Genomic DNA, 10,525 nt, shown 5'->3' on the forward strand with positions numbered 1-10,525 from the left:
TCAGACTTACACCCACCACCACACACACACACACCACTCATCCTCCCCAATTCCCCGGGCTCAGGTTTCCATTACCCCTGCTACAGGGAAGCTGGTCAATCCCGATTCCATTATCTAAAGACTTGGAAAACCCTTGACTCATAGGTGATTAAGGATGGAGCCAGAGCTGCCCCCTCAGCTTGGCTAATGGAGTGCAACTATGAGAGAGACTTCCTAATCAGATCAGCTCTCATTTGTAGACTCTCAGGTGGCCCATCCCAGCAGAAGAGAGTGAAAAACGATGCTTGTCCAGCCGGGAACAGAACAGGATGTACCTGGAGACTTGCTTCCCAGATGAAGGGTCAGAAGAGTGCAGTAAACACAAAAGTGGCAGCAATACAACAGGGCTAGAGAGAAGGCATAAGGACATGGTTTCCAAAGTCAGTTCCCTTTATTAAATGTTGATTTTTCACAGACCAGAAATACAAAATAAAAGTAGAAATAGGCCCCGGTTAGGAGCTACAGACCTGACCTCACATGACCCCTGCTTGCAGCAACTTGACCAGGACAAGCAGCAGCTATATCCCAAAGGCAGGGAAAGCAAGACAAGGCTTTGGATCCTGCACTGCCCTGCCTCCCACCCAATCTCTCCCCTAATTATAAAGAGCCATCCTTGTGAAGCAGCAGAGCAAGACACCTCCCCTGCTGCCCCAGGGAAGCGCATACGAGCAGGAGAGCTTGTTCAGATGGCATGGAATCCAAGGACTACATTTCACACGAGGAGAAACTGGTACCAAAACACGGGGCGCGGAGACTGGGGGTGTGACAGGGTAAAGCCCAAGAAGAGAGAATCTTCCTCCTCTCTACTCATCAGATCCTGACGCCGAGTCTTCGGAGCTGGGGGGAGTACTGGCTAGTTCCTCTTCTTCAGAGTCCTGAAAACCAAAGGTCTCTTAAAGGGAAAGGTGTAGAGTCCAGGTGTGCCCCCCAGCCACTTTTCAGTGAAGAGTCCCCAATTCCCAAGCCCATCCCTAGACTCCAGCACTAGCCTTCAGAACCACAGAATTCCACCTCTCATTTCTCTCAAGGGCCAACCACAACCCTTGGTCCAGAAACACCTGCCCCACGAACTCAGACGCCCCTCACCCTCCCAGGCTCCAGAGCCCCCGACTCCTGCTGCACCTCACTCCGCCTCCTCTTCTTTTTGCTCTTATTCTCTCCTGAAGAGCTCTCATCGCTAGACACAAACTCTTTGCTCTTGAAGCTCTCACTCAGCTGCCTTGACGAAGACTTGGATGACGAGCCCCTAGAGGGTGTTGATTTCTTCTCCATCTTTACCTTTACTTTCTTCTTCTTCTTTGACTTATCCCTAGATTAGCAAGAGGGGAAAGGGGCTGGGCCCTCAAGTTCCCACCCATGGTCAAGGCCAAATCTCTCCTGGCTTTAACAGGGCCTTTCCCAATCCCAGCCACACTGCCCAGCTCACTCTAAATGTGCACAGCCAGCCACCTCAGCCCCAAGTGCCCCAAGGGAGCACGTCATAAATGAATAACCGGAAGAATCAAGAGCTACAGCCTGAAGCAGCCCTATATGCAAAATGTACTTAAAACCTCTTACTTTATCTTTAAAAATCCATGTGAATTATGCTCCATAATAACGAGTATTTTTCATTTCCCCATACCTTCAAATCAAATTGACCCTCTTAGGAAAATGAGCCATATTTATCCAAGTGACTTGGGCAATTCTCTAGCACATTACCCATACTTGGGCAACTGCCTACCCAGCTCTGAGGAGCACTGCCCACCACAGTCAGAAGCGTATCTATTATCTTTAACACCCCGATCCTCAACCTGGAATTGCAAACATACCTGCCAAGAAAGCGGTTACGGGGCCCTTTTGTTCCCAAGACTCACCTTTTGGAAGACTCACCCCGGCCCCCTTCATATTCTTTCATGGCTTTTTCATATTCCCTCCTGGCATCCTCAGCCTTGCGATCCCACTCCTGTCTCACACACACACACACACACACACACATAGGAAAAACACAGGGAAAAATGAGGCTTCTTCCCTGACATAGGCTAAACCAATACAACAAAGTCCCACCAACCCCTCATGTCTGCTGCTACTTACCTCTTTCTTCTCTTTGGACATTCCCTTCCAGATCTCGCCTGCCTTCTTGGAAAGATCCGTGATACTGATGCCAGGATGGTCTGACTTGATCTTCTCTCGGCTGGCATTGAGCCACAGCATGTAGGCAGACATGGGCCTTTTGGGGGCGTTAGGGTCTTTGCCTTTCTTTACCTACGTAAGAACCCAAATGCCTTCGGCCGTCTATTTCCACAAACCGCCCCGCCCCATTTTCCCAAAGAACATATCTGGACAATTTCTTAGGGGGATAAAATGGAGAGAAGACTAAGTAGCGTCAGGCCAGATTGAGAGCTCCCCAAGGGCAAAGACAATGTCTTCCTCCCCTCTGCACCCCAGGGTCAAGCTCACTAGGGGCCCCTTTCCTTGGGCTCCTGGCACAGAAGAAGCCTGCCCCCAATTCAAATCTCCCAGAAGCTGATTATCTCAAGGGCCAGAGTGAAAAATTTCCAAGATATTCATTTCTCAAGGCCATCATCACTGACTATAAAAATCAGCCCCGGAGGACCGGTCAGCAGGCCCTACTGGTGGAGGACAGAAGGTAAAGAGAACAGCCTCTCCAGCACCCTCCCACTTAGCAGAGTCTCTACCTCCACGGGCTTCTTGCGACTCTTGCGATCCTTGGCCATCTTGGCCTTTTTAAGCTGCTTCCGTTTCTTCTCTTCCCGGTCACTGTCACCCTCATTACTGGAGGAGCTGGCAGAGGCGTTGCTGTCAAACCTGTCAAGGAGAGTGGGGCTTAGACTCGGGGAGAGAGGACAGCACCCCGCAAGCTCAGGACAGGAGGAAAATGAGCCCAAAGATACCTGCCCAGAAAGGAGAGAGGGAGGAGGACCACGGCCTCCCCCCACCAGGCCCCAACCCTGCCTCCTCCCCTGTGCTGAGGTGGCTTCAACCACATCCTCTCCAGACCCAGCCATGGCAATGGGTTACTTGCTAAATCAATCAGCGAGAAACAAATGAACCAATGCGCTCCAGTGGCTCTCCTTGGTCATGCCCTACCTAACCCAGGTCCTACACCGTCCCCACATTCCTGGGGACAAAACCACTGTCTGGCCTTGCCCAGAACATGCCCCAAGTCCATTTCACCGCTTCCTTTGATCTAATCGTTTTAATCTGCCCTATAGTCTTTTCCGATGAAGAGATAATTAGTTACTATATAAAAAGCGGGGAAAACCAACTTCAGTCCAATCCAGTGTAACCCAGTACCTGTTGCACCTGGAGCTCCTCAGAAGGTGGAGCTGCTTTACACCTCAATGGTGCTGAGCCGTTTTCAAGGCATTTTCACAAGCATTTGCTCACTGACCTCATAAGTATGCGGCAAGCACAACTAGTGAACTCCAGCAGATTTTTTTTTTTTTTCTTTTTGCCACCCAACATTCATTCCCAATTCTTCTGAATTAAGAGAGTTCCAATTTCCTGCTGGGAACCACCTTGCCCCATTCAGGAAGGGCCTACCCCAACCACAGGCTCTAAGGGCGGGTAAATGGCTTAGTTCTGGCCCATCAGAGCACATCCTAGTAACTCAGACTCAGGAAGGGGCAGTAACCACATTGTTTACCACTGCTCTGAGCAAACTGGCATTTCTGGGTGTTAAACCAGTAGGATTAAGTCTGTCCAAAGCTTCTCAGCATCATTTAACACCGCATGGGACAAACCTATCTAAAAATAAGGAAATCAGAAGAAATAAAAAGATTCCCCACAGCTTATAAGCAGCTGGGTCCAAGTGCCTGAAGCCAATTCTATCACCAGACTCTCCAGTTACACGAGTTTATAAAATTCCCTCTTACGCTAAAGTCAGTCTGAGTCTTCTGACATCAGCGATCAAGAGTCTCGATGGATACGGCACAGGGAGAACACTGCCATCTCACAGGTGAGGACACCACGATGCAACGCCTGACCCAATGATCCCCAGCTGGGAAGCTGGCAAGCACTGATCCTTACTCCCATTCTCTCTCCACTGTCATTTTCTGGCTCCACAATGTGCCTTGTACTTACAAAGCATCTTGACAACCTCCAAAACACCTCCACGTATCACTTCACGGGAGGTCACTTTTCCACCCTCGGTCCGTAGGTAACGCTGACACGTGGGAACGTCCAGAAATATTCTGGTCCCCTAAGTTTACAGGCCACCACCTCACCCCCACGAGGGGGACCCAAAACTCACTCCTCTGCCACATCCTCCTCCTCTTCACCTGGGTTGAATGACTCATCTGAAAAAGAGCACAGGATACATCAACTCTGCCCCCATGGAAATCCCAGACGCCCAGCCCCCGCCCCACGGAAGAGCCGCCCCGCCCCCATGCACAGCACTGCCAAGGGGAGCCCACCGGTTTCTTCTCCTGAGTCATCACTGCTGTCGTTGGCATTCTCCTCCCGGATCTTGCCCTCCTCCTTCATCCGTTCCAAGTAGGCATCGTGCTGGTCTTCGTCGGAATCGGCGTATTCATCATAGCTGGGGTTCATGCCCTAGTCAGGGCAGAGGTGAGAGTGAGGGCCAAACCACCCTGGTGCCTGTAGGCTCAAAAAAGCGCTCCCCATGCCTGTGAGTAGATCAGAGCAGCGCCCAGAAGACCCTGGGGCTGGATTGTCCACACGCAGCCAACGTGCAGGGCCTTTGCCCCAGACTTCCTGCTGGCGGGGTTAGTCCAAGCCCCTCCCCCTCCCAGCCCCACTGGGGGCTCCTGAGGGGCTGCAGAGACTGCTCTAAGGTCATGCTGAGGAAACCTGCACCAGGAGGGGGAAGGGGTCACACGCACCTCTTTTTTCTATAAGAGTAAGAAGAGAAAAGAGAGTGAAAAAGAAGCCAGACGAACCCCTGCCCCTTCGCCCCGCAGAAAGAACAGGAGAGAGGCTCATCCTTTCCACACACACAGGTACCTCTTTCAATCCTCGGTTTTTGATGTTGAGTTTTTTTGCATTGACAAAATCAAACAGTTTTCCATACTCCTCCCTGTGAGGAGAGATGCAGCACATTACTAGACAGGCAGGGCCAACACAGGGGTGGACCCCATGCTGTCCTGACACCCATGGGCCAGGACAGACCGTGGGGCTTGGAGCTCTTGACCGCACTATTCCAACCCAACAGCTCAGAGACTCCCGAAGACGGCAGGAAGAAAGAGTCAGGCACTAGCCTTGAAGGAAACCTACACGGTCTCAAGAGTTCTGGGAAATAAAAGGTGGGGAGGGAGGTACACCTATTTACCAATATGCACAGAGCAAGGGGAGGATGCAGGGGGAGGGGACGTGTTCATCTTTTTACTGGTCTGTATCTCATACTTCTCAGGGTTGTTATGAGGATTAAGTGTGAAGATGTTTGTAAAACGTTTAGCCCGCGGCGAGCACTCAATAAACATTAGCTGCGTGTTCTCGGGCACAAAGCTCATTCCAGGAAAGAGGGAGATAGCCTTTCCCTCACGGGGGCAGTGGAGGAGAAGAAGGGCTAACACCAAACACATAGAGCTTTCGTAATATGGAGAACGACTTTTTTCTTAATTACAGAAAGAAAGCAATGGAGAGGCTGCCAAGGCCTGAGCACTCCAAGGAGGACCAAATTCCAGGAAGCAAAAGAGAAATCCTGCTCAAGGCTTGGGAGTCAGGGAAGAGTCCCAACCCTGGAGAGTACCCCAGGCCATGCCAGCCTTCCCGGTCGAGGCTGGGTCAGGACCAGGATGCCCAGGAAGTGACTGGCAGAGACTCTCACCTCTCAATGCTACTGAAGGTATACTGAGTGCCCTGCTTGGTCTCAATTTCAAAGTCAAAGGAACGAGTGGTGGTGGTACCACGGGCAAAGTTGACAAAGGAGATCTCATCGAAGCGGATGTGCACAGGTGGCTTGTGGACGTAGATGAAGCCCCGCTCCAGTGGGTACAGCAGTCCCGAGCTGGCCTTGTAGGAGCAGGTGATGCACTGGGCCCCCGAGTGCCTGGTGGCAGGTGCAGGGAGCTCAGTCAGTGCCGCCTCAGTAGCAGGAGGCGCAGTGTGTGCTCAGGCCCTCAAGTGAGTAAACCTCACTACGCTGCTATGATGGGGGCAACTGACGCCATCAAGCCACAACCCAACCAGCCTCCGAACAGCTGCATTCCCATCCCAGGACAGCTTTACCACGGAGACACGGCACAGCCCATCCCCAGCAGGCCACGGGCCCAGGCCTGTACTCTCACCCTTGGAAGTTGCCTGGGACTGTGATCTTGCGGTTCACCAGGGCTTTCATGACCCGGCTGACCATCTCATAGAGGGAGCCTGACATGTTCTTGGTGAGCCGCCCCTCAAAGCGCTTCTCCACCTCTTCCCTGCGAACAGGAAGACGTGGTCACGAGCACTGCTGCCTTCTGCTGCCACACCTGCCTCCGGCCTGGGCCAGGGACACACTCACTCGTTCATGTTGAGAGTCAAGGAGATGTCCTCGTCCTTCGAGAAGAGGAGGATGAGGAAGTGGTAGCGGGTTTGGCCCTGCTTGATGGGGGGATCCAGGCTGATCTGGGAAGGAAGAGCCGACCAAGTTCAGCACCAGTCAGTGCTCCACAGGAACGTGCTGGTGAACTAAACACTGGTGAGATACGTCTACTAAAGACACGGGCAAAACCCAGGGCAATGCACCCCCAGCGGCTTCTGCTTTTACCACAAAAAACATCTGGCGCTGGTCCTTGTGGGGCAGCAGAAAGAGACGCAGCACTGTGGTGTAGGGGATCTTGTAGTCAAAGGTCTTGCCGTGCAGGTGCAGAAAGGTGGGGTAGATACGGATGTCATAACGGCCTCGGGGAGTCAGACACTGCAGCTCCCGGAAGATGCAGATGGCGTCTCCAGTGGCCTGGATCACATCCGCCTTCGACAGCACGTTCTGGGCAAAGGCCTGCAAAAGCACACACTGGTAATCAAGCAGCAGAGACCCCACCCCTGGGCTGTCTGGGGCCTGCTCCACACCACCTGCTCCCAAGGCAACCGGGGAAGGCCTCACCTCAACGGGGTCCACGCCATCCTCCTGGGTGGGAGGCACATAGAAGCGCACCTCCATGAGAGAGACCTCTGCATCGTCATTCTGGTGGAATTCCAGGGTCACCTCATTCTTGCCTGTGGTGCACTGGGACACGTTGCTAAGAGGTATCTCGAAGACCGGCTGGTCGCCAATGTCGAAGGAAAGCAGCTGCCCTGGGGGAAAAGGCGTATCGAGCCACAAGCTCTCCCCTTGGCTCTGCATAAACTATGTCCCGCCAGACTATAGGTTCCCTAAGGACAGGGCACTGAGGCTATTTTGTTAATACTGTACCCCAGGGACTAGGCACAGTGCACCGTTGGTCCTCGATTCAAGTACATGATAAATTACAAACTGACAGGAGATCAGAAACAGTGGCAGTAAGAGAGTAAAACAAGCTAAAGGCTGAAACCCTTCATCCTTCCTTCTCCCCCGAGACCTCAATCTTCCGCAAGACTCACCACCAAACTTCACTGTTCCCCAGTTCCAACCCTTCACACAGAGGTCCTTCTCCATGAGCTCCAGGCGATAGTGAGTTTTGAAGAAATCAGAGAGTTTCTCAAACTCCTGTGAGTAGAAGGGAGAGAACAAGCCCAGTAAACCCCAGTGGCCTTAACACAAACTTGAGCATTCTGGGATTATCTATTTCTGAGAAACCGTCCAATATACCTTTTATCAGAAATCCACACTGACTTAAAGTCTCAGCTATAAAGCTATTTAAAAGGTTTTTGAGGGCTTCCCTGGTGGCACAGTGGTTGAGAGTCTGCCTGTCGATGCAGGGGATGTGGGTTCGTGCCCCGGTCTGGGAAGATTCCACATGCTGCGGAGCGGCTGGGCCCGTGAGCCATGGCCGCTGAGCCTGCACGTCCGGAGCCTGTGCTCCGCAACGGGAGAGGCCGCAACAGTGAGAGGCCCGCGTACCGCAAAAAAAAAAAAAAAAAGTCTTTTGGAAAAGGTTGTTTCTGGAGACCGGCTCTCAGGCTGGGGGAGGAGTAAAGGACTGACATTCCTGGCTATGCACCTCACAATGGTTTTCTGACTTTGTACAGGTATTGCTTTAGTGAAAGTGGAAATGAAGATGAAGTCTTTAACTCAAGCAGTTCAAAATGAAAAAACAAAACCCAAACTAAAGCATCAGGTAAGACCCTGAACCTGGAGAGAGGCCATAGGCAGAAACCACCAAAAAATCAAAACAGTAGAAACACTTCCAGAGTCAAGGCACAAAGAAACTCCCAAGACTGACACCCAAAGCTGAACACTGATTGCTTAATAGCTTCAATGGTCCTGCACTAAGGAGCCCAAACTAGCATTTACATGGTTATCAGAAAAAGGAACCCCACTTCTCTCTAGAAGGTTAAAAATCAAGAAGACGGCACAGTAAAAAGGGGGCTATGGCAACAGGACACCTCACCGACTCCCGGAAGCCGTCGTACTTGTAGACATGCCCGTTCTTCGTGAGTAGTTTAAGTCCGTGGCCCAGAGCTACTCGGCGCCAGATACCTTCCGTCAACTCCCCAGCCTGGATGTTGTCCACTTTGCCGGTCTTACTATTCTTGAAGATGATGCCCTGGCGGCTCAACCTCAGCCGACCATCATTCTGTTGGAAAAACAGGTCCAAATGCACGGGAACAGCACACAATGCAGACCACGGTCAGTCCCACCCAGCACCCCTTCTGGGCTGGCCAGATAGCAACACAGGAACAACAGCTGAAGGGGTGAGGGCCAATAGGAGACCAGCAGCCAGAAAATGTGGATTCTAATCCTGGCCCTGATCCAGAACCCTTGCAGGTCCTCAGTTTCGGATTCAGGGCTGAGCAGCAGGTGTGGTCCCTTCAGATTCTAACATTGTATAATTTTTATACTCTCTCAGGATTGCTTCTTATTGAGGAAACACCAAGTACATATCATACTCTGACTCCTTTTCCAAAGTCGCTACATTGATGATATTGCTACCTCATCAAGACAAGCTCTTGTTAGTAAACAAAACGTCTACTCCACCTCTCTCCCTCCACCTGTATTAAAAACCCAAACCCTTCTTACCATGGAGCCTTTCACCTCCTGATACACGTCGTTGAACTCCAGTGTTTCTGCCATGCTGACCTGCTGCTGTTAGGTGTGCAGATACACGGCAGACTGGGAATCTGAATTCGAGAGAGGGAGATAAATAAGTACAAAGGACAACACCTCATTCTGCCTACGGATGGAGCCAAGTGGCAACCCTTGCTGTGCCTGGGATGTCTCAAGATCTCCTCTGCCTGGGAACCTACAGGCCGACTCTGCCGAACTCCAGGGGCCAGGCCCAGCCCGGGCTGAAAAACCAGGCCTGCCTGAAGTAGCGCTTACATCCCAACCAGACACCCGCTCTGGGCACTCCACTGGGCGCCATGGCAACAAGCAGCGGAGCCCCAGGACCTGCCCGGGAGGCAGCACCTCGCCCGCGCCCCAACCCAGCTCAGAGTGCAGGGTTTCCCTCCCAGAGCCCCCGCCGCGACGCGGTCCCGGACCCACAGTTCTCCCCTCCCCCTAAAATGGATTCGCCCGCCGCCCGCGGATTCCAACGCGGAATGGTCCATCACGCGCATCCCGCGGGGGAGCAGGGCCCGCGCCCTCCTGGGGAACGGGGACGGCGACCACCCACCTTCTCAAGCTGTCGCCTCGCGACGGCCCGGTTACGGGCAGTGGGCGCGCTGGGGGACGCGGAGCGGGGGTGGGGACGCGGGGGATGGGGGGGACGCTGGGGAGGCTTTTCCCGCGTGCGCGGCCCAGCGTCCCGCCACCGGAAGCCCGGCGCAGACCATAGAGCAGACGAGCTGGCTAGAGAGATGCGAGCCCGGCCCGCCTTAGCGGCGGTCACATAGAGCGTCGTCGGCGCTGGAGGACCTGAGGGAAGAGGGGTGCGCTGAAGTCTCACCCGCTTGGCATCCGACTAGAAAGTGGGAGCGCGTTGGGCTCTTTAAAAATTACAGACAATTCAGGGGATGACTAGGTTTTAAAGAGAGATTGTGTAGTTGTATTTTATCAGACTTTCCACAAATGCGTGTGTACGTGTTGGAATGATGTGTGTCCTCTCTCTCCTGCACAATAGTGGTTTCGTGGAGTAGAAAGGAGTCTGTGGGACCAAAAGGAAAATATTTCATGAGTTGTGGAGAGAAATGACCCCTCCCACTGCCTTCTCTGAGAATGCGGGTGTTGGTGTGTCTGTGACTGTACTGCCCTCCCCTGTCGCATGGGATTGGATCCTTTCTGAAATGAGTTCACTGCATCCAAAAACTTCACATCAGTAACTGCAAGTTGTGAGTCGCCTGGAAGGGGCTGGCCAGCGGCAGTATCAAGTTGAAGTGTTGGTGTCAGATTCACCATGGAGCCGGAACTGATCTGAAATCACATCAGCCTGGGATTGCAGAAACCAGGCCCCGCCTTATATAGTGC

At 52.7% G+C, this 10,525-nt stretch overlaps 1 protein-coding gene across 1 annotated transcript; it reads right to left on the reverse strand.

The window, feature by feature from the left end:
* Positions 1–411: 411 nt before the first annotated feature.
* On the reverse strand, positions 412–9,823 carry SSRP1 (structure specific recognition protein 1). Its single transcript, XM_082843938.1, has 17 exons — positions 9,735–9,823; positions 9,137–9,237; positions 8,508–8,693; positions 7,558–7,663; positions 7,082–7,272; positions 6,746–6,976; positions 6,500–6,603; positions 6,288–6,416; positions 5,828–6,049; positions 5,005–5,077; positions 4,455–4,593; positions 4,292–4,337; positions 2,715–2,844; positions 2,110–2,280; positions 1,893–1,981; positions 1,162–1,348; positions 412–914 (listed from the first exon to the last, which is right to left on the reverse strand). The coding sequence occupies exons 2-17, from the start codon at positions 9,188–9,190 to the stop codon at positions 843–845; spliced, it is 2,130 nt and encodes a 709-aa protein (XP_082700064.1). The 5' UTR covers positions 9,191–9,237; positions 9,735–9,823; the 3' UTR covers positions 412–842.
* Positions 9,824–10,525: the final 702 nt, after the last annotated feature.

This window comes from Leucopleurus acutus (genome assembly GCF_964270905.1).
Source record: "Leucopleurus acutus genome assembly, chromosome: 8".
Classification (NCBI taxonomy): domain Eukaryota; kingdom Metazoa; phylum Chordata; class Mammalia; order Artiodactyla; family Delphinidae; genus Leucopleurus; species Leucopleurus acutus.